The sequence below is a fragment of the Colletotrichum phormii genome (genome assembly GCF_030913505.1).
Source record: "Colletotrichum phormii strain CBS 102054 chromosome Unknown BDP81scaffold_16, whole genome shotgun sequence".
Classification (NCBI taxonomy): domain Eukaryota; kingdom Fungi; phylum Ascomycota; class Sordariomycetes; order Glomerellales; family Glomerellaceae; genus Colletotrichum; species Colletotrichum phormii.
This window is the reverse complement of record NW_026851458.1, coordinates 597,924-615,314: the sequence shown is the minus strand read 5'-3', so window position 1 is coordinate 615,314 and position 17,391 is coordinate 597,924. Positions and strand designations below refer to the sequence as shown.

The window sequence follows — 17,391 nt, the reverse complement described above, 5'->3', positions numbered from 1 at the left end:
ACAAGCGATACTCTGCTATCAGCACTTGTTGTAATTTGATATCCTGGAGTGGTGGGGGCATTCGGATAACGGAACGGATGGATCTTCCTAAGATATCGGGGGTCAGGAAGAACGGTGATACAAAAAAGAATGGTACTATGAATTTAGGGGCATTCATCGTTGGTTGATACCTAGGGGAAAGGGGAACAAGGCTGGGGGAGCTTGGAACGTGGTGCTTCACAAAAGATTGAGGATAATCAGGGGCATCATTCGGGCTTATTTTTCTCTTGTGTCTACATGTCTTTACTTCACGGCACCATGAGGCGTTGGGATGGCTGCTTTATGTTGCCCTGTTTTACATTAGGGAGTCCCTACCATGGCAGCCGCCCGCCATGGGTAAGGGGTCAGTATCATCTATCAAATCACCAAGGGCGGTCCGGTCTCTCAAGCCATCACCGGTTGGAAATTTCAAAAACTTACATTGAAGCATCCGTTCCTCCTGCTCGTGTACCCCTAATGTCCAGCGTGTGGACATCCCCGATGTGATACGCGGAGGAGTCTTGCATGTATATCTGGTCAGAATCAGACATGAATCATAACGACCAGAAAGCATTCATTCAAACAGCAGTCGGAGACAGAGTCCCGGCTAGGATTGGGGTGGTGCCTTGCATGGTAGGCAGGATTCGGGCAAGATCAATTAATCTCTCTCATGATGCTTTTTCTTCGTGGTCTTCTCGTATGGATATTGGGTATGAACAACTGCTCCCCTCATCTCAAACACGGGGGGCAACAGGGATGATGTGTGCGCTGCACTTCTGAAAACCTTTCTTTACAACTTTTCCTCCGGCTTCTCCTCAATCTCGCAGAACGCCTTGAATGTGACAAACTCATCATCTTCGTCACCCTCGGACTGCAACACCAACTCCGCCGTCGATCCAACAAAGAAGACGTTGCCCTCGGTGATCTTCTGCACCGTCGGACCGACAGCGATGGTGCCCCTGCCCGACGTGCAGATAACGATACTGGGACCCTCGATGGGCTCGAATGTGACCTTGGAGCCGTCGCCGTTCAAAAGCGACCGGACGACGCTGAACTCCTCGATGGGCGGATCGTACAAAATGACGGCAGAGCCGGAGCTATAGGCGGCGCGGTTGAGAGTGGCGTAGGGGTACTCGGACGGAGGCATCTTTTGCTCGTCAATGGGCGCGTAGTTGTAGGTGAGCATGTCGACGAGGGTGGGCACGTCCTTGAACTTGGGGGTGAAGCCGGCGCGGACGACATTGTCTGAGGCGGCCATGCACTCGATGATGTCGCCGGAGAGGTAGGCGTGGATGTCGTCGGCGACGAGGAACATGGCCTCACCAGGCTCCATCTTGACGTAGTTGAGGAAGAAGAGGATGAAAAGGCCAATGTCTGCTCCGAATTCGGCGTGGTTGCGTAGGATCAGCTCCGAGAGGGTCTCGCCGTCTGTTGTGGATACGCCGCCGGCGGCAAAGTCGCTGCCTTCTGACTTAGCGAGGGCGACGAGCTTCTCCGTCTGCTTTTCAACCTCCTCGGGTGTGGCGGACAGAAGAGCGGCGAAAATATGCTGCAGAGCCTTCTTATTCCGGTCCTTGGTCTCGAGGTTCTCGGTCTCCTCCTCACTCTTGACGGTGTTGATGAACTCGTCGGCCTTGTCGTCGACGACCAGGCTCTTCAGGGGTGGGACTGTCGCGAGGAAATGTGAGATTTCGGAAAGTGGGCGGAATCCGCAGAGACCTTCGAAAGGGGTGATGGCAATGGCCATCTCGGGCTTGTGGTTGTCATCGGGGTAGTTCTTGGGGTCGCGGGCGTGTAGCTGTTCGGCGAGCTTCTTATTCGGGTGGGCCTGTATCGAGAGGGCCTTGTTGATGGAGAGAACCTTGAAGAGGAAGGGGAGTTTCGAGCCATATTTGGAGGAAATGGGCGCGGAAAGGAGTTGCTGGTTGTCTTGGACAAGTTCGAGGAGGGTGCGACCAGACTGGAGGTCTTTTGAGGGGTTTGAGGGATGAGTGCCCATCCAGAGCTACAAACACCAATTAGCAATGCGATTGTTGTGAATAGTTCACAGCATGAAGCTCACCTCTGCATAGGGCTTCTCCGACTCGACACTGAAGCCCTCAGCTGGTGTTGTGGCAGCAAAGCGCGCAGCTGCTGAGTCCTCTCCCTTCTTTCCCCATTCGTAAGAGTTCACTCCGCATTGGAGCTTGAACAGGGGCACTTGCAAGACCATTGTGACTGAACAGACGAGCCGAAAAAGAGCTCAAAGAAATCGAAAGACGACAGTAAACAAAGGTGTCAAGGGAGAGGCAAGATGCGACGACAATGTCGTACTAATAAGGTTGGGAGTGCGTATGCTCACCCCACCATTAGATTTGACGTCAGGGAGAGCTTCACTTGGAGGACCCCGCAGAATGGAGCCAGTACCTCCGGACCCCTCCAAACGATCATCAGGCCAGAGCACGGGCCCCGGGGAAGTGGTCGGGCCGCAGGATGGAAGGGCCATTTGAAGAACCTTGATTGGCTAATAAATGCGATAAGAGCTATCGGCAGACCCACCTCGGTATTATACAACACCGCGACGGATCTCAGCAGTTGGCAGGCGCGTTAATGAGCCAATGAAGCTTCCAACTCTCCGCTTTCCTGCGCGTGGCCCGATACCGCCTACATTCTGCCATCAGCATCTCCAAGATCCAAACACCTTGATTGCCATGGCATTCAGAGACCTGGCCAATTCAAAAACTTAAACCATTGATTTTTTTCTTTTTTCGTCGCGTCATGGGCTAAGTTTTTTCAGTTGAGTTCTTTTTTGTTTCTTTAAATAGCGTCTTTGCGCCTAGATACCCCAGCAACACAAGAGAGAGAAAGAGCTCGAGGCAAGCTCCAGCCTTGGAACCGAACGTGACCCAACTTGCGACAGCTGGCAGAGCAACACCCAAGTGAACATTGCGCTTTCCCTGTGAGTGCCTTCGTGCTTGCCCTCCCTGCTTGCACCTAGCTACCCTACCCCTACCTACCTGCATCAACTTCCTCCTTCTGGACATCTCTTCTCCCCTCCTCCCACCTCATCCTCTTCATCCTCCTCAACACCCAGTTATTCATCTCCATCATCAGGTTAACCCAGAACTGATATCAAAATGCCGCAGGGTCGAAAGAACAAAGCCAAGAAGCCGACTCGCGGTGGTCGAATAGACAAGTTTACCACTGCCGACCCGACGCCCGGTAGCACATCTGCGAGCATACCTGCGAGCACATCCTCTGCTCCGGCTGCCCGCGACGAGTCCACCTAGAAGAAGCGCGACCCGCCCAAGGTTCAGCCCAGCCCTTTGGAGTCTTTGCAAGCCAAGATGTCTCAGCGAAACCGAAGCGGCCGCGGCTCAAATCGCAACAATGGCAGCGGCCATGGCGAAGAAGTGCAGCTATGGGAATCTGCCAAGGAGAAGATACACGAGGTTGTCAACGGTGTTAATCAAGAGAATGACAATCTGGCCGAGCTATTGAAGCTTGACAAGAAGGCAGCTATGGCTAGTATGGACGGCGGAAACCCATCAGGCAGCGATCTTAACAAGATGGAGCAGAACTGCCGTTCCGGTGTCAAGCTGTCGGAGAACAACTCCAACAATATCAAGAACCTCATTGAACAGCTCAAAATTCTCAAGGCTGTGCAGCAGGCCAAGGAAGCAGCAGAGGCTCCAGCAATAACCGGCGCCTCATCACGGACCGGCAGCTCGACCCGCAATCGAGACGCCGCAGCGGCAGCGCTCTACGACTTCGATGGAGCGGGGGACTCTCCCGTGCCTAGTCCCATTGGCGGAAGTTCACGCAAGTACGGCGACCGGGGTAGCAACCGCGATAGTATGCCCCCAAAGGCAGATAGCGTCGAGCCGCAGGGGTCCACGGGCTCCAACACGGCAGGCTCATCGTCAGGTGCCCTAGGGTCAAGCGCTTCCTCTGCAGCTCGAAGCAAGATCTCGTTCTCCAAAGGGGACAAGGTAGCGTTCAAGCGGAAGAAAGACGAGCCGCAGCAGGGAGAAGCACCGTACGACTGGATACTGGGTGAGGTGGTGGGCGTTATCGGCGAAGGCAAGAGCCGGCGGTACAAGTGCTTGGACGTGGAGCCGGAGGATAACGTCAAGCCGAAGGAGTACAAGACGTTTGCGTCGGGCATGATACCGATCCCGGCGGAGAACCAGACGCACAATCTCGCTAAGCTGGAGGCGGGCAGGATGGTCCTCGGGCTCTACCCGCAGACAACGGCATTTTACGCGGCAGACGTTGTCGGCACGGAGGCGGACGGCAAGACGGTCAATCTCAAGTTTCACGGCGAAAACGACTCATCGACTACGCATCAGGTGGAGCGGCGCTACGTGCTGGAGTATCGGCCTTGAGCTCAAGAGGACAAGGGCCCCGAGATGCAGATGCACCAGATGATCCAGATCTGGTGATGCGGAGAATGAGAGGGCCAAACTCTCGAGTCGGGAAGCGCATGGCGTTAGCGAAGTGTTAGCGAGAGCCATGAGCGGGCGTTCGCTTAAAGTATTGAGTTGAGAAAGTGCATATTGGCCGAGAGATCAACGGCCCGGACATGGGATGTCTGGTGTATTGTCAAGCCTCATTAAACAAACAAAAAGGGGACATGACGTGGCGGGTCGAAACGGAACTTAACATGCTTACTATGCATACAAGGCAGGGGTAGCAGCTAGCGGGTATCCGTACCAGTGACAGTATTAGTAGTACGGATAGAAATGACTATGAACGTTTAGATGTTTTGAGCCTTTGTCCCAACTTTCTTACGTATTCGTAAGGTAAGGCCAGAATACCTGCAGACGAGTCATCTTTTGTTTGGTGGCTTTTGGGTCTGTCACTCATGATATGCGACTCGGATGTGTACATACATGCACTGATGCACTGATATGCGAGGCAAGGAGACGCTGCAACCAAACTATCAGAGGTTGGCTTCAAAGTGTCAAATTTCGCCCCTGACTCTGGCATGGCACGTGCATGTATTTTTATTCGAATGCCGTGACTTGGCTAAGGCAGATATGGAGTGAGGTGGTGGTGTGTACCTGCAGGTCGCTAAATCTGCCCATTGGCTAGAGCAACAGCCACGATAACAAGGGGTTCGCGGTGTAGTCTTACAGAGGGATGGGAAGATATCATATTCGGTCCAGCTCTATCGGAAAAGACGCAAGAGGAAGACTTGCGAAGAAGAGTTAGATCGCAAGTTGAGCAATCAGATGGGACTCGGGAGACAAGAAAGAGGCAACCTGAAGGACGCAGGGGTGAGGAAGGCACAACGAAGAGACCCCTTGAGGCCCTTGCTGTTTGGGATCCACCTCAAAAAAAAGGTACACGAGAAGGCTGATTGGCTCCGTGACGGCTTGCAAGTCTCCGTTTGAACTGGAGATGTTCTGGTGTGGGAGCGGGAGCGGGTACGTACCTGAAAACACCCGCGGACCTGCGTTTGAATCTCCGAGATGTCTTTTTACGCAGTTCTCGTGCCTTGCCTAAGATGGATAGACCAGGGGGGGATACAATCCGGATACCTCAGCGGAGGGCAACAAAAAGAGACGAGAGAGCGACCATCGTGTTCCACAATAAAAACTTTTGGGAAAGGCCATGGGTCTGCGTTTGTTGTTGTTGTTGACGATGATGACTGATGTGGACAGCGGTTGAGAATTGGAGACTTCTATTGGAGTTGAACATGTCATGTGCAATGTGCATGCGCCCCGGAGCGAGCGCTGCATTGCTCGAGATTCAATATTTCCATCTAAACGTGATTGCGAATACAAGATGCGGCCCCTCTCCCTCCAATTGGGTCCCCCGCTTCGCTTTGAGAGAGTTACGAACCCGAGGCAACTTTTTGAATTGCTGATGTAACTACCCATAGTGCCATGGTCTCATAGTAGGTAGACAATGAGGTGAAGAGTGTTTGATGGTCTGTGGTTCGGTCTGTGGTTCGGTCTGTGGTTCTGCCCGCCTGACCAAACGGCTGGGCTAAGAGTTGACCCTCCTTGGGCAAACGGTTGAAACGCATGAGAAGCCGAGCCGCATATGCCCATTGCCATTGATTGCCCATGTCCCATTCCAAATGGCAGCACCAGACGACTCTGGTCTCTGTCAGATAATTCGGAAAAGGAGGTAGGCTGTACGCTCATACCGCGCTTCTGGAGTAAGCAGCAAGTTGGCATTCTGTAGCATGACAGGTAGCAGGTATTCTCGTACCTGATTAGTTAAGGTGCTTAGAGTATCTACCTTACCTTACACTAAGGCATCTGACAAGAAGGTACGTTTCCTTAGTGAGCGCATCTCACTTCGTTTCAGATGACGGCTAGCATTAATCACAGCCCAAATATAGCTGTCAATTGGCCCGTTTCGATACCGTCTTGGCGTCGTTGCTCCCTCCCTGCTCCAAGTCTGCTGTCTCCCAGCCAGCCTTCGCACACGCCTCGGTCCCCATACGGTTGTACCACGTCCAACGTCCCACGTCGCCAATCCCACGTCGCCAATCCCACGTCCCACGCAACGCCCGAGCGAACGAAAGGCGGCTGCCCGGTCGCTGCAAAGTGGAAAGTGCCCAACTCCATTCGACCCCCAACCTCCGATCCCCGACCAGGTATCTATCTGTACGCCGCACAGCGCCTGCACCAACGACCACCACTGCCAAAAGTACTCCAGCAAATCGCAAAGTTGCTCTCGTTTTTTTTTTTGTGATAGCTTCTGCCATTCGCCATTCACCACACACTCCTTCTCTCCCGCAACTCTCCTTCGCTCATCCCCGGAAATCTTTCCCACCCCGACGACCGCCGCGTCTTGGAATTCAATTGCGCGCGACACCATCCGAACCTACAATTTTCGCCTGCCGTCCCCAAAGTTTCGACACGAGGAAATCCAGAGTCAGCGATCCATCATACGTTGCGACGTCCCCTTTAAGCCCGACACCGCACCGCACCACCGCCAGTCGCCCCTCCCACCCTCGACAACAAGACCGACCGACCGACTCAACCCCCTACTACCACGAATCCCACGGTAACAATCCCCCGGCAGTCACAATGGGTGGTCAACTCTCAAAGATGATGGGCAAGATCTTCGGATCAAAGGAGATGCGCCTGCTGATGCTGGGTCTCGACGCCGCCGGCAAGACCACCATCCTCTACAAGCTCAAGCTCGGCCAGGACGTCACCACCATTCCCACCGTCGGCTTCAATGTTGAGACCGTCACGTACAAGAACGTCAAGTTCAACGTCTGGGACGTCGGTGGTCAGGACAAGATCCGTCCCCTCTGGAGACATTACTTTAGCGGTGAGTTCTCGCCCGTCCTCTACTCTCCTCAATTATGCCCGCCCCCCTCCAAGGATTGTCTGTTCCTTTACGTGATTCAGGTGTGCTGACGATACCATCACCCTCCCACAGGAACCCAGGGTCTTATTTTCGTCATTGACTCGTCGGATCGCGCGAGAATTGAGGAGGCCAAGTCGGAATTGCACAGAATCATCAACGACCGCGAAATGAAGGACAGCTTGCTGCTGGTATTCGCCAATAAGCAGGACGTCAACGGAGGTAAGTCTAGACCGTACCATTAATCCCAACGGGTGACCGCACCGCCCAGCGGTTCTCCCCCTCGTTGGCCCTTCCCAATGGACACGTTCGAAGACTGACCGTGCGTGTCCACAACCATAGCCATGAAGCCGCAAGAAGTCACCGAGGCCCTGAACCTTTCAAAGTTAAAAGACAAGGTCTGGTACGTTGTGCCCAGTTGCGCGACGACGGGCGAGGGCCTGCTCGAGGGTCTGGCTTGGCTGTCCAACAACGTCAAGGCACCGCCTGCCCCGGCCAAGAAGTAGACGACAAGACGAGCGGCGAATGCCTTCCTCATCCACTACCAATCCGACTCTTTCATGATTCACCGACTCACCGACAAATCCTCCAAGCCTACCGTCTATCCATCCCATCTCACCAATTTCCGATCCGTGTGCCACTCGAAAGAATGCGTACCGAGGCATCAAGCCTCCCCGAACCGAGTCCGCCGGGGCGAAATTCCAGGTCCATCACAACACTCCGAGCATCCGCCGCGGCCCGGATGATGGACGCAGGGGGAAAATATGTTTCTTGCAAGAACGCGCTGCCAGGAGCCTACATCGAAGAACAGGGCGATTCTTCCCTCATAATCCAATCCTCGGCAGCAATGGGGGATCCCCCAACTACACCAAATGCCTTTTCTTTTTCTTCTTCTTTTTTACTAACTCAAACCTCTTGATGTAACGTTTTTTTAACTACGCTGATATGGAGAAAAAGACGGAGAGAAAGGGGGAATCAGGAGGAAGAGCCAAAAAAAGAAGGGAGCAGGGTCGGCCTTCCCGACATATTCTCATACGTTTTTCTTCCTCCCGGGGCTGCTGGCTTTTTTTATTCATCATTCCTCCTTTCAACATTTTCGTTTCTCTGGTTTCTCTGTTCCAATGTTGTTCTGAAATACCCGAGCTTTAGAAAGTGAAAGAAAAGAACGTGGTTTTTTTGGGGGCGGGGCCAAAAAGGCAGGTAGTGAGTGTTCTTTCTCTCTTCCCTTTTTATTTTGTTTTTTGTTTTTTTTTGTTTTCTTATCTTCATAAGCTGTATTCAAATGATGTACAAGAAACTGTCCAAAAATTCGCCCATCTGCGGTTCCCTCACCCGTCCATTGCATCTTTCCCGTGAAGCAGGGTCCTCTTGGAAAGAGAAGTTGAGTACCTGCGCTATGTGTGCCATCGCCGTGAGGCATGTGGACTGTCTATTCAAGTTCATACTAGCCCAGCCAGCTGGGCGAATCGGTTATGTCCATCATCATTATCATCATTCGTCAGGGGGCCCCAAGGGAGGCTAAGCTTCTTTTTTCATCTCCCCCAGCCGCTTTGACATTCCATATCCAGCCGCACGAGGCTACCGATCGTTGGCATCTCAGCCCGACATCTGTCTGGCGCCCAAGCCACGGCTCCTGCCGCTTGTATCGTAAGCCCTAGGCCGGCTTTTAGGCGCGCTAGTCAGATTTCTCCGAGCAAGCTCGGGGGGGGGGGGGGGGGGCAGGACGCCACCGGTCCCGAGACCCTGACCGACAGCCGGCTTCAGCGTAAACGGTGAGGTCTCGCCGGGTGGAAACGATTGATTCGTGAGGTAGGTCATTCTACCGTTCCCATAGTCGGATCATCTCATCCGGCCACGAGGACACCGACGACGGCAACTGCCAACGCCCCGATGCCGGCCTTGCGGTTCACGGAAGTGCCGGTGCCAGCGTTGTTGGCGGGCGCGACCATGATGGGTCTATGCCAGCCGCAGTGTGTCGAGGTGCCTCGCGTCGCGCAGGAGTAGTAGGTCGTCTGGTAGTATCCCATCTCGGCGAGGTTCGGCTCCGGACGGGGGGTTACGCCGGGGGCCGGGGGGATGAGGGAGGCGTAGTTTCTTGGGCCGCCGTCTGTTGGGGTTTCTACTGCTGCTGCGGCGATGGCGGCGGCGGCGACGGCTGCTTCGGTGGGGGTTGTGGTTGATGGCGGCGGTGGAGGGGAGGGTGAGGAGGAGGAGGAGGAGGAGGAAGTTCGGTTGTGAGGGTTCTTGTGGAGGCGGGCTGGGCCTAGGCGGAGGGGTCGGCCTGATGCGCAGGGTGATGTGGAGTTGTGGTGCCCTGAGGGAGAGGAGGAGGAGTTTGAGGGTGGGAATTTGGGGGTGAGGGTTGAGTAGATTGGGGATGGAGCTGGTGAGTTGTTTGGGTTTGGGCGTGGGGAGGCGGGTATGCCTGTTGGAAGGAGGGCTGCGCCGGTGGTGGGGAGGAAGGGCTGGATTGGAGGTCGTTGTGTGTCTGGTGAGGATGTTGATGTTGGTGGGGGGTTTGTAGGTGTTGCTGGCGTTGCCGGGAGAGCTGCTGTTGAGGTTGCGAGGAGGAGGAGGAGGATGAGATCGAAGAGGGAATGCATCGCGGGTTTAGTTGGTTGAAGTCGTTGATGGTTTTTTTGGTGGATGGTATATTAAGAGGAAGGGGGGGATGAGGTGAGTGAGACCGGCTCTCTTTTTGATATAAGTCAGGTAGCAAATGAATGGGAATAGCTTCCAGAGGCTATTCGGTGTTTAGAGAGTATATGTAAGATTAGAAGAGAAGGTGGAATGAAGAGTCGAACAATGGGTGGTTGAACATTGACTGTCAACCAACATCAGTGAGACAAGGAAAAAAAGTCTTGGGTAAATTTGGACCGGCCACGTTTGTGCCTTTATCACTTTTTCGTCATTGTGGTTAGGTGGTTTGCGGCGAGAAGCACCTGGAACATTTTGGTAGACGGTGAGTCGTGACGCGGGAGACAGGAAAGAGTGGTAGGTAGGTCGTGAATTGGAGGTTTCTATCCTGCGCTTGGTATGCAGGAGGAGTCACTGGGGGTTCACGTTCCAGAGGATGGATGGGTTGGGGTGGGTTGGGTGCGACTGGACTAAAGCGCGTTTGGCATGTCCATCAGGCACCGTGGTCTACCTTTCTAGAAGGCGAATCAGCCCCGATGAAGAAATTTGCATGTTTCTTGTTTGGTGATTGCATGGCGTTGGGGGTTTGCTTGGTGTTACTGTCGCTTTATTTGCGTGCGTGTTTTGAGGTGTTGGTGTTGTGTGGGGAATGATTGGGTGGGAGATCACTGTACGGTTTTTGGAGGTGTGCTTTGGGGGGAGGATTCGCCAGTGCAATGATTCGCGAACCTTGACTCTATTGGAAGCGATGACTTCGGATTGGAGACGACTCTAATGCAGCTACATCTAGGATTCTGGGTCAATGAGAACAAACCGGTCGAGGGGGGTTTCTCGGATCAGGAGCCGATACCTGTGCCTCCGTTCGGGATGAGTACCTCTGCAACTACCGGGTTACGGCCCCACCAACAGCGGAAAGACCGACCGGGCCCGGGCCCCATACTTCGGATCGTGGCCCGTTCCGTCAATATACACTGACGCGTCACACAACTTCAAACAGCACGGCGCCATTTCCAATTTCCCACATGACCCAAATCATTTCGCAAGGAGCTCGCGGGAGATGTATATTGTGTTTACTTGGCGTAAGAGTCACGTCACAAAATGCGAACGGCAACGGTCTCGCGTCGCCTGCTGGACCTGCCCGGAAGGGCGATTGCAAGGCAGGCAGCATCCACCCCGCGGCCCATTCGTTCTTTCCTTCAAAAGTATAACACTGTAAACTATCAAAAACATCCCAATAGACCGGGTGCTCTAATGGCCTTCCAAATCAGCAGTAAAAAGGGGGGTCATAAGACAGAAAGAGAACCTAAAAGAGTTGCCCCCCCCCCCCCCCCCCCCCCCCGGTGGCGAGCTGGGGGCTACATCTCTTGGTGCACATGCTGGGAATTGAACACGGGACCACCACCCAGCCAGTTTTGACCTGATCCCCAAGGGGGCGCCTGCTGGCTGGTGGCAGGAATTGCGTTGAGGGGGGGTATAAAGGCTTCTTGTGGGCAGTACGTCACGTGGCTGTGTGATGCCTTGAAATAAACATAGGATATGTATACCGTCTACCGAGTAGGCAACTAGCGAGTTTGTAATGCAGTTTCTTTCTAAATTCCACCGCACTCTCTTGCCTGATCCGTCTCCTTCTATCGTCCTTCAAGCCTTTCCCAACAAGTCAAATGCATCGCGGATCACATCGTTCTCGTAGCTGAATCTTTCCAGGTCTTCCGTGGTTTCTACACCGCCGGTAAAAGAGTGATGATTAGCAAAGGTCTTGGGAAATAGATCTAGGGCATTCCTTACGCGGGATGTCACCGTCAAAGTACTGCCGCTGCTCCTCGGAAACACGGGTCGGATCCCACTGATGCTGCGACGACGCGGTCTGCGTCGCGGCCACGCGCTTCAGTCGCAGCTGGTTGAACATATCCAGTCGGGTCGAGATATCGTCTTTCGAGGTCATATTTGACAAGAGCACGCCTAGCGCCGCTGCGTCTTCGATCGCCATGGCTGCGCCTTGAGCGCGCACTAGGTGGGCACAAAAGATCATCGTCAGCCTTCATGGGGACTCTGAATTGAAGAGTTTTGCTGATATCTGCTATTGTTACAGTTTCCTCTGCTTACCTGGGGGTATGGGATGCGCGGCGTCTCCTATGAGGACCACCAGGCCCCGGACGAGCCTGTCGAGAGGCTTGCGGGTGAAGACTTTCCACTGTCCGACGCCTCTTGCACGACTGTGATGGGGAAGAAATGGCGGTGGTCAATGAGAATCTTAAGCTTTGAATGGTTGGGACCTTGCAACTTACGTGCAGACGGATTGTACAGGCTTCGGAAACTCCTCGACGACCTTGTAGACAAAGTCTTCTCTTACCGAAAGGTCGTTGCCTTGGTAGTGAGAGGTGAGTAGAGAGCTCTCTACGGACGCTTGGCCTGAGTCACTTACCTTCCGAATCAATGGCAAGTTCAGGAGGGTACAGCAAGCCGATGTTCTGGAGAGAGCCACTGTGATGGAACGAACCATCAGCCTTGAGTAATACGATGGGGGTTGACCTGTGCAACACTACCCTCGGCATCCGTAGATAACGGCACTTCGCATGGTCCCATAGCTGATACGGATCGAAGCCAACCCATCTTTGAAGAGAGCTACGACTTCCGGATCATCGCGGAGATCCTCTACGGGAGCCATCAATCGGAGCATCGACATGTAGTGCTGCGCTTCCGGGGCATCGTCCACGACCTTTGAGATGAAGGAAGACTGGAACCAAGATCGGTCGTCATTACGCTCTCCATCTCTGGACATAGCTTTCGGGGAGTTCATTATGGTAACGTACTCGTATGCCATCGGCCGCGATGATTAGGTCCTTCTGGACGCTCGCATCACCCTCAAAGTGTATCGTCCCGTCGATATCGACATCAGACACCTTGACGCCGAGATGCAGGCGAGCAACGCTCTTTCTCGTTGGCGTCGGCTCCGTGGCTAGGATCTTGAGTTCATTGTGAAGATCAATGCGGTGGAAAAAGAGCCAGGGGGCGCCGTATCTGGCGGTGTAGTCGGTGCATGTCACCATTCGCGTTTTGTTAATGTCGTTGGGGTCGTCGTAGTATATGTACTTTTCCCCATAGATGTTAGCACCAGCAGGACGGAAATTCTTTAATCGTATAAGTTAAATCTGAGTAGTAATGAAGAAATTTACTTTCTCCGCGGTGGTGGCTCTGGCCCGTTCGAAGTCGAATCCGTAGTAGTTGAGCACTCTTGTGGAGTTGGGAGGCGTCGAGATTGCAGCCCCGACTTCGCTTTTGAATTGGGATCTCTCATAAATCTGTGAAACATTCAGAGATCTCAGTGGATGTTCGATGACGGGGGCAAGTTCTATTGTCTCCAGGCCCACCTCGACATCGTGACCGCTCTCCAACAGGGCGATGGCCGCCATCAAACCCCCTATACCCGCTCCAATGATGCCAATATGAAGCTTCTGGTTCGCTTCAGGATTAAGAGCCGTTCGAGGTGGATGCCTCCATCTCTCATCTCGTGTGTTGTAATAAGACGTCATGCTGGTGGAAAGTACGGGTATGCTTGGCAGATGGGAGTAAGTCGAGGGCCGAGACACAAAGACTATCTTGGGATTTGGGGATAATCAAGCTTCTACGAGCTAGCTTTCAGAAGTAACGTTGGCTTACGAAGAAGATCCTTGACAATTCTTATGTTGACGTAAGACTGCTGCTTCCCTTCGATTTGGAGGGGTCAGCCGGAGGTGGAGAGCCGAGCCGGCGATCTTAGTACGGTACGGGGCAAGCTAGTTCGGCTCCGCTGCACCACCTTCCGAAGATGCAGCTAGCGTTACTTTGCACAACTACTACGGGACGTATGGACTTTAGGGAAGTGGAGGAGAGGTAGATTCAAGGAGACGGAGGTTTTGTGCATCTCGTGTAAGTCGTGGGTTGACGATTTAGTAAATGAGCAGCCCCGAGATTGTATCGGGTGTTTCTAATACATCTCAATACCTGAAAGGGGACTATATCCATGAAGTCCTCAATTTGGAATCTTGGAATATGTTCCTCGAATGTGCTCATCCTGTGATACTCAAACCGTCAACAGGGACAAGCGGGAACGCCAAGCTACTTCAATTCACAGTACAATATAGTTGAGCGAGCAATGCTCGGGAAACCGCAAATGACAATGCAAGAACATGGGACCTCTTTCTATATTAACATAACATAAGGTAAATCATGGAAGGCGACGCCACATCTCAGACCGCGAACCGGCTGGTAGGGTGAAGCCGATTGGTATCCTGTCCACGGAAATCTACTCAGTTGCCAACTGCCGACTTCAACCAGAAGATCGGAAGGAGTATTGACACAGACTTCCTGCTCATCCACGACACACTTATTCACCAAAGTTCCCACTTCATCTTCCCTTTTTTGGGGGCAGCATCTCATGGACCTGAACAGACGTCATGAACCGGACACTTTCCCTAGACCATCCAACAAACAGCAAACTTCCTCAACACCACCCGGCATTCTCCATTCCCTCCAATTCTCCTCAACCATCCCCTTCACCAATCTCATTACACCCGCCGAATCCTCAAGCGCCACAGACTCCTCTTCCGCTCCAGTACCACGCAGTATAAGATAGACGTTCCTATCCAATACCTGATACTCTTGCACATCTTCCTCCCCGTCCAACACCAAGACAGCAGCTGCGTCTACACCACATCCTGGCCCGAAATACCGCCTTACACCCGTCAACGTTGACGTCTCCCGCAGAGACATCCGCCCTCCAACTCTCCAAAGAAGAACACAAGCATCCCGAACAGCAACGCAATAAACCCCACACAACGTTCCAGGCTCGTATCGTCTCGCCGCACGAAGAACCCTCCCGGCCCTCCACACCGCGCTTCGCTCCTCCAGCCCCCCACCGCTTCCTGAATCCATGCTGTTGATGTGTTGCGACAGCGGCGGTGACACACTAGCACCGCGCAATTCATCCCCATCCAGCGACGTCGAGATATACATATGTAGAACCTCAGACATCATCTCCACACCAGAGGAGACCTCCCACCCCGCCGCTCGTAAAGACGAATCAAAGAGCTTGAGCATGGAAGCTAGCTCCAACCGCCGCGAAGATAAGATCATGGTGCTCCATTGCCCGTGGCCGCTGATAGCTTTCAGCTGACGGCATTCTTCAATAAGCACCCAGAGACCGGCATAAAAGCCCAGGATAACGAAGTCCTCATCAACCTTACCGCGGTAGTGTGATCTAGCAACCAGGGTCGGATCGCCCATCACCTCCTTCAAAGACAGAACTGGTGGTAGCGGGGAGGATGCAGAGGAAGAGGAAGGAGACATTGTTGACCCTGGGACCAAACGCCTCATCTCCTCCCTCCATCGCGCCGCCGACTCGGCTCTCCACACCCTCTTTGGCGCAGGAAACGGAATCCTCATGTCCCCGTACCTCGCCGTACCCCTAATCCCATGCGCCATACCGACATGGCTATTCATGATATAGGCGGCATACACTAGCCTCCTTCTCGCCTCGCGTGCAGACCACCTCAGCCAAACGTCCTCAAGCAGCCCATCTTCCAGGTCAGAAAGATTCTCGAGCCGATAGAGGGCCTGGTCCCCCTCCATCGCCCCCTGAAGATGTCCACCATTCTTGATCATCACCTGCATACACCCAGAACAGGCCTCCGCAAAGGCAACTTTACGCTGGACGCCGCTGAAGAAGGCGATTTGCTGCTGGAGGAAGAATGCCTGGGATCGGCTCATGTCGCAGAGGTTCGCGTTGTTTTCCTCCCACTTTCAATCTCATCAGTAACTAAACACCAGGGAGCGTGTTTCCCTCCCTATTCGGAAAATGAAAAGAGACGCAGGGGAAGGCCGAGGAAGACACTCACACTCCGAAAAGAAGAAACTCGCACCACGTCCTGCATCGCGTACCCCCACCTCCTTGCTACAGCCGAACCAGCCCTGATGGCGCCCATTGCGACCAAGGCACCCAGCAACTCCGGCCTCTGCCGGTCAAGCCGTAGCGTAGAAAGGTGCACTACATCGTTGATCCTGGAATCCGCCAACGGAGACGACGTGGCTCCCCAACACTTGCGAGCATACACGTCTAAAAGCGCATCAAGCGCCGCGACCGACGGGAAAGCAGCCAATACGGGCCCAGCATTGGCGCGAGAGGTGTTGTCGAGTATCATACCGACAATGGCGTTCCGCGCCGCGGCCGAGAAGGACAGACCGGCAAGACCACAGCCACCGTCACCAAAGGAAAGTGATCCCGGCGTCCGCGGTATCCCCCCAGCCTTCAAACTCTCCTCGTCCGCAGCGAGGTGCGGCCTCTCCATCTCGCTGTTCTCGCTACTCAAAGGCTCCCAGGACCCCGCTCCGCGGCTCTCCGGGGTCGTGGGAGGCGACATGGGCAAGCCGCCAACGCCTTCGACGTTGTCGTTCTGCATCTCCTCCCCAGGAGCGGATTCCAACCCATCCGTCACAACTGCATCAGTCCGAGTCTGCAAGTACGTCGAATCCATCATCGCGAGATCCCACTCCGCGCCAAAGGGGAAATCCTCATCCATGACCGCGTCGAGGATATCTTGGCCAGCCAGCCGCGTCTGCGTGTAATCCTCTTGTACATACACAGCCTGATCCTCCCGCAACGGACCAGAACCGGTCCCAACTTCAACGCAACTCTCCCCTTCGACCTCACACAAAATTGTCCGTCCAACACACCTTGCACAAGGCTTCCCTTCAGAACACTTTACCTTGGCAACCTTACACCCCTTACAGGCCAGCCTAACCCTCTCGCTCCCTTCAACCTCCAACGACAACACATCATCGCCCTCCCCTTCCACGACAGCCACCGCCGTCTCATACTCAGGCCCAAGCCTAGCTCCACCACCGCCACCATGCGTATTTCCCTCATGCCTCTTCAAAACATCCAACCTACCAAACCCCTTGCCGCAGACTCTACACATATACGGCCTCTGCTTGGTATGCACAGACCTGACATGGCGCGTAAGGTGTTCCGTACGGTGATAGCGACGTCGACATCGAGAACACTGGTAGAGAGCTTGTCCCTTCCCTTCTGCTTCTCTGCTAGTCGTCATCGTATGAGGTTTCGAATTTGGAAGATGTCCAAAGATTTAAACACGGAGTATAGACCCTACTGACACATAAGGTTCGCAAACGAGAAAGTTTATGATAGTAATAAGAATAAGCTTAATTCGTTTGACATGCAAAATCAAAACTCAAGACGAACTACCAAACTCACAGGGATCCTTTACTGCACAGGTGACACAGGGTTATCGGCTGTGCCCAAGTCGGCATTTTCGCCGGCCCAAACACCAACCCCCATCGGTCACCCTCAAACTCCGTTGTCCGATCATTCTTTTTCTCCCTCTCGGACCCGGCCCGCAGCCCACATGGCGGGACTAGACGCAG

The 17,391-nt window shown here is 53.8% G+C and overlaps 5 protein-coding genes across 5 annotated transcripts; 2 read left to right on the top strand and 3 right to left on the bottom strand.

The window, feature by feature from the left end:
• Nucleotides 1-808: 808 nt before the first annotated feature.
• BDP81DRAFT_451911 (phosphomannose isomerase type I) lies at nt 809-2,230 on the bottom strand (the record flags this gene model as incomplete). The annotated part of the gene is made up of 2 exons (XM_060592690.1): nt 809-2,023; nt 2,081-2,230. The coding sequence occupies 2 exons, from the start codon at nt 2,228-2,230 to the stop codon at nt 809-811; spliced, it is 1,365 nt and encodes a 454-aa protein (XP_060442574.1).
• A 1,114-nt stretch (nt 2,231-3,344) lies between these two features.
• Nucleotides 3,345-4,385, top strand: BDP81DRAFT_451910 (SAGA-associated factor 29; the record flags this gene model as incomplete). The annotated part of the gene is made up of 1 exon (XM_060592689.1): nt 3,345-4,385. One exon carries the CDS (start codon nt 3,345-3,347, stop codon nt 4,383-4,385), a length of 1,041 nt encoding a protein of 346 aa, XP_060442573.1.
• A 2,664-nt stretch (nt 4,386-7,049) lies between these two features.
• BDP81DRAFT_396685 (ADP-ribosylation factor family protein) lies at nt 7,050-7,841 on the top strand (the record flags this gene model as incomplete). Its single annotated transcript, XM_060588221.1, has 3 exons — nt 7,050-7,299; nt 7,411-7,557; nt 7,678-7,841. The coding sequence occupies 3 exons, from the start codon at nt 7,050-7,052 to the stop codon at nt 7,839-7,841; spliced, it is 561 nt and encodes a 186-aa protein (XP_060442572.1).
• Nucleotides 7,842-9,048: 1,207 nt separating this feature from the next.
• Nucleotides 9,049-10,228, bottom strand: BDP81DRAFT_408463 (uncharacterized protein). The gene has a single exon (XM_060589049.1). The coding sequence runs from the start codon at nt 9,936-9,938 to the stop codon at nt 9,180-9,182; it is 759 nt and encodes a 252-aa protein (XP_060442571.1). The 5' UTR covers nt 9,939-10,228; the 3' UTR covers nt 9,049-9,179.
• Nucleotides 10,229-12,259: 2,031 nt separating this feature from the next.
• On the bottom strand, nt 12,260-13,546 carry BDP81DRAFT_494325 (uncharacterized protein). The gene is made up of 5 exons (XM_060595383.1): nt 13,341-13,546; nt 13,146-13,271; nt 12,783-13,061; nt 12,513-12,706; nt 12,260-12,453 (listed from the first exon to the last, which is right to left on the bottom strand). Exons 1-5 carry the CDS (start codon nt 13,500-13,502, stop codon nt 12,387-12,389), a joined length of 828 nt encoding a protein of 275 aa, XP_060442570.1. The 5' UTR covers nt 13,503-13,546; the 3' UTR covers nt 12,260-12,386.
• Nucleotides 13,547-17,391: the final 3,845 nt, after the last annotated feature.

Bases quoted from the DNA above. Each gene is read 5' to 3' on its own strand.
- BDP81DRAFT_494325 (XM_060595383.1), bottom strand. From the start codon at position 13,502: ATGACGTCTTATTACAACACACGAGATGAGAGATGGAGGCATCCACCT. The intron at 12,707-12,782 runs GTACGTTACCAT...TCTTGGTTCCAG, and splicing joins TCGCGGCCGATGGCATACGA to TCTTCCTTCATCTCAAAGGT. The intron at 12,454-12,512 runs GTGTTGCACAGG...GTTCCATCACAG, and splicing joins ATCTACGGATGCCGAGGGTA to TGGCTCTCTCCAGAACATCG.
- BDP81DRAFT_408463 (XM_060589049.1), bottom strand. From the start codon at position 9,938: ATGCATTCCCTCTTCGATCTCATCCTCCTCCTCCTCCTCGCAACCTCA.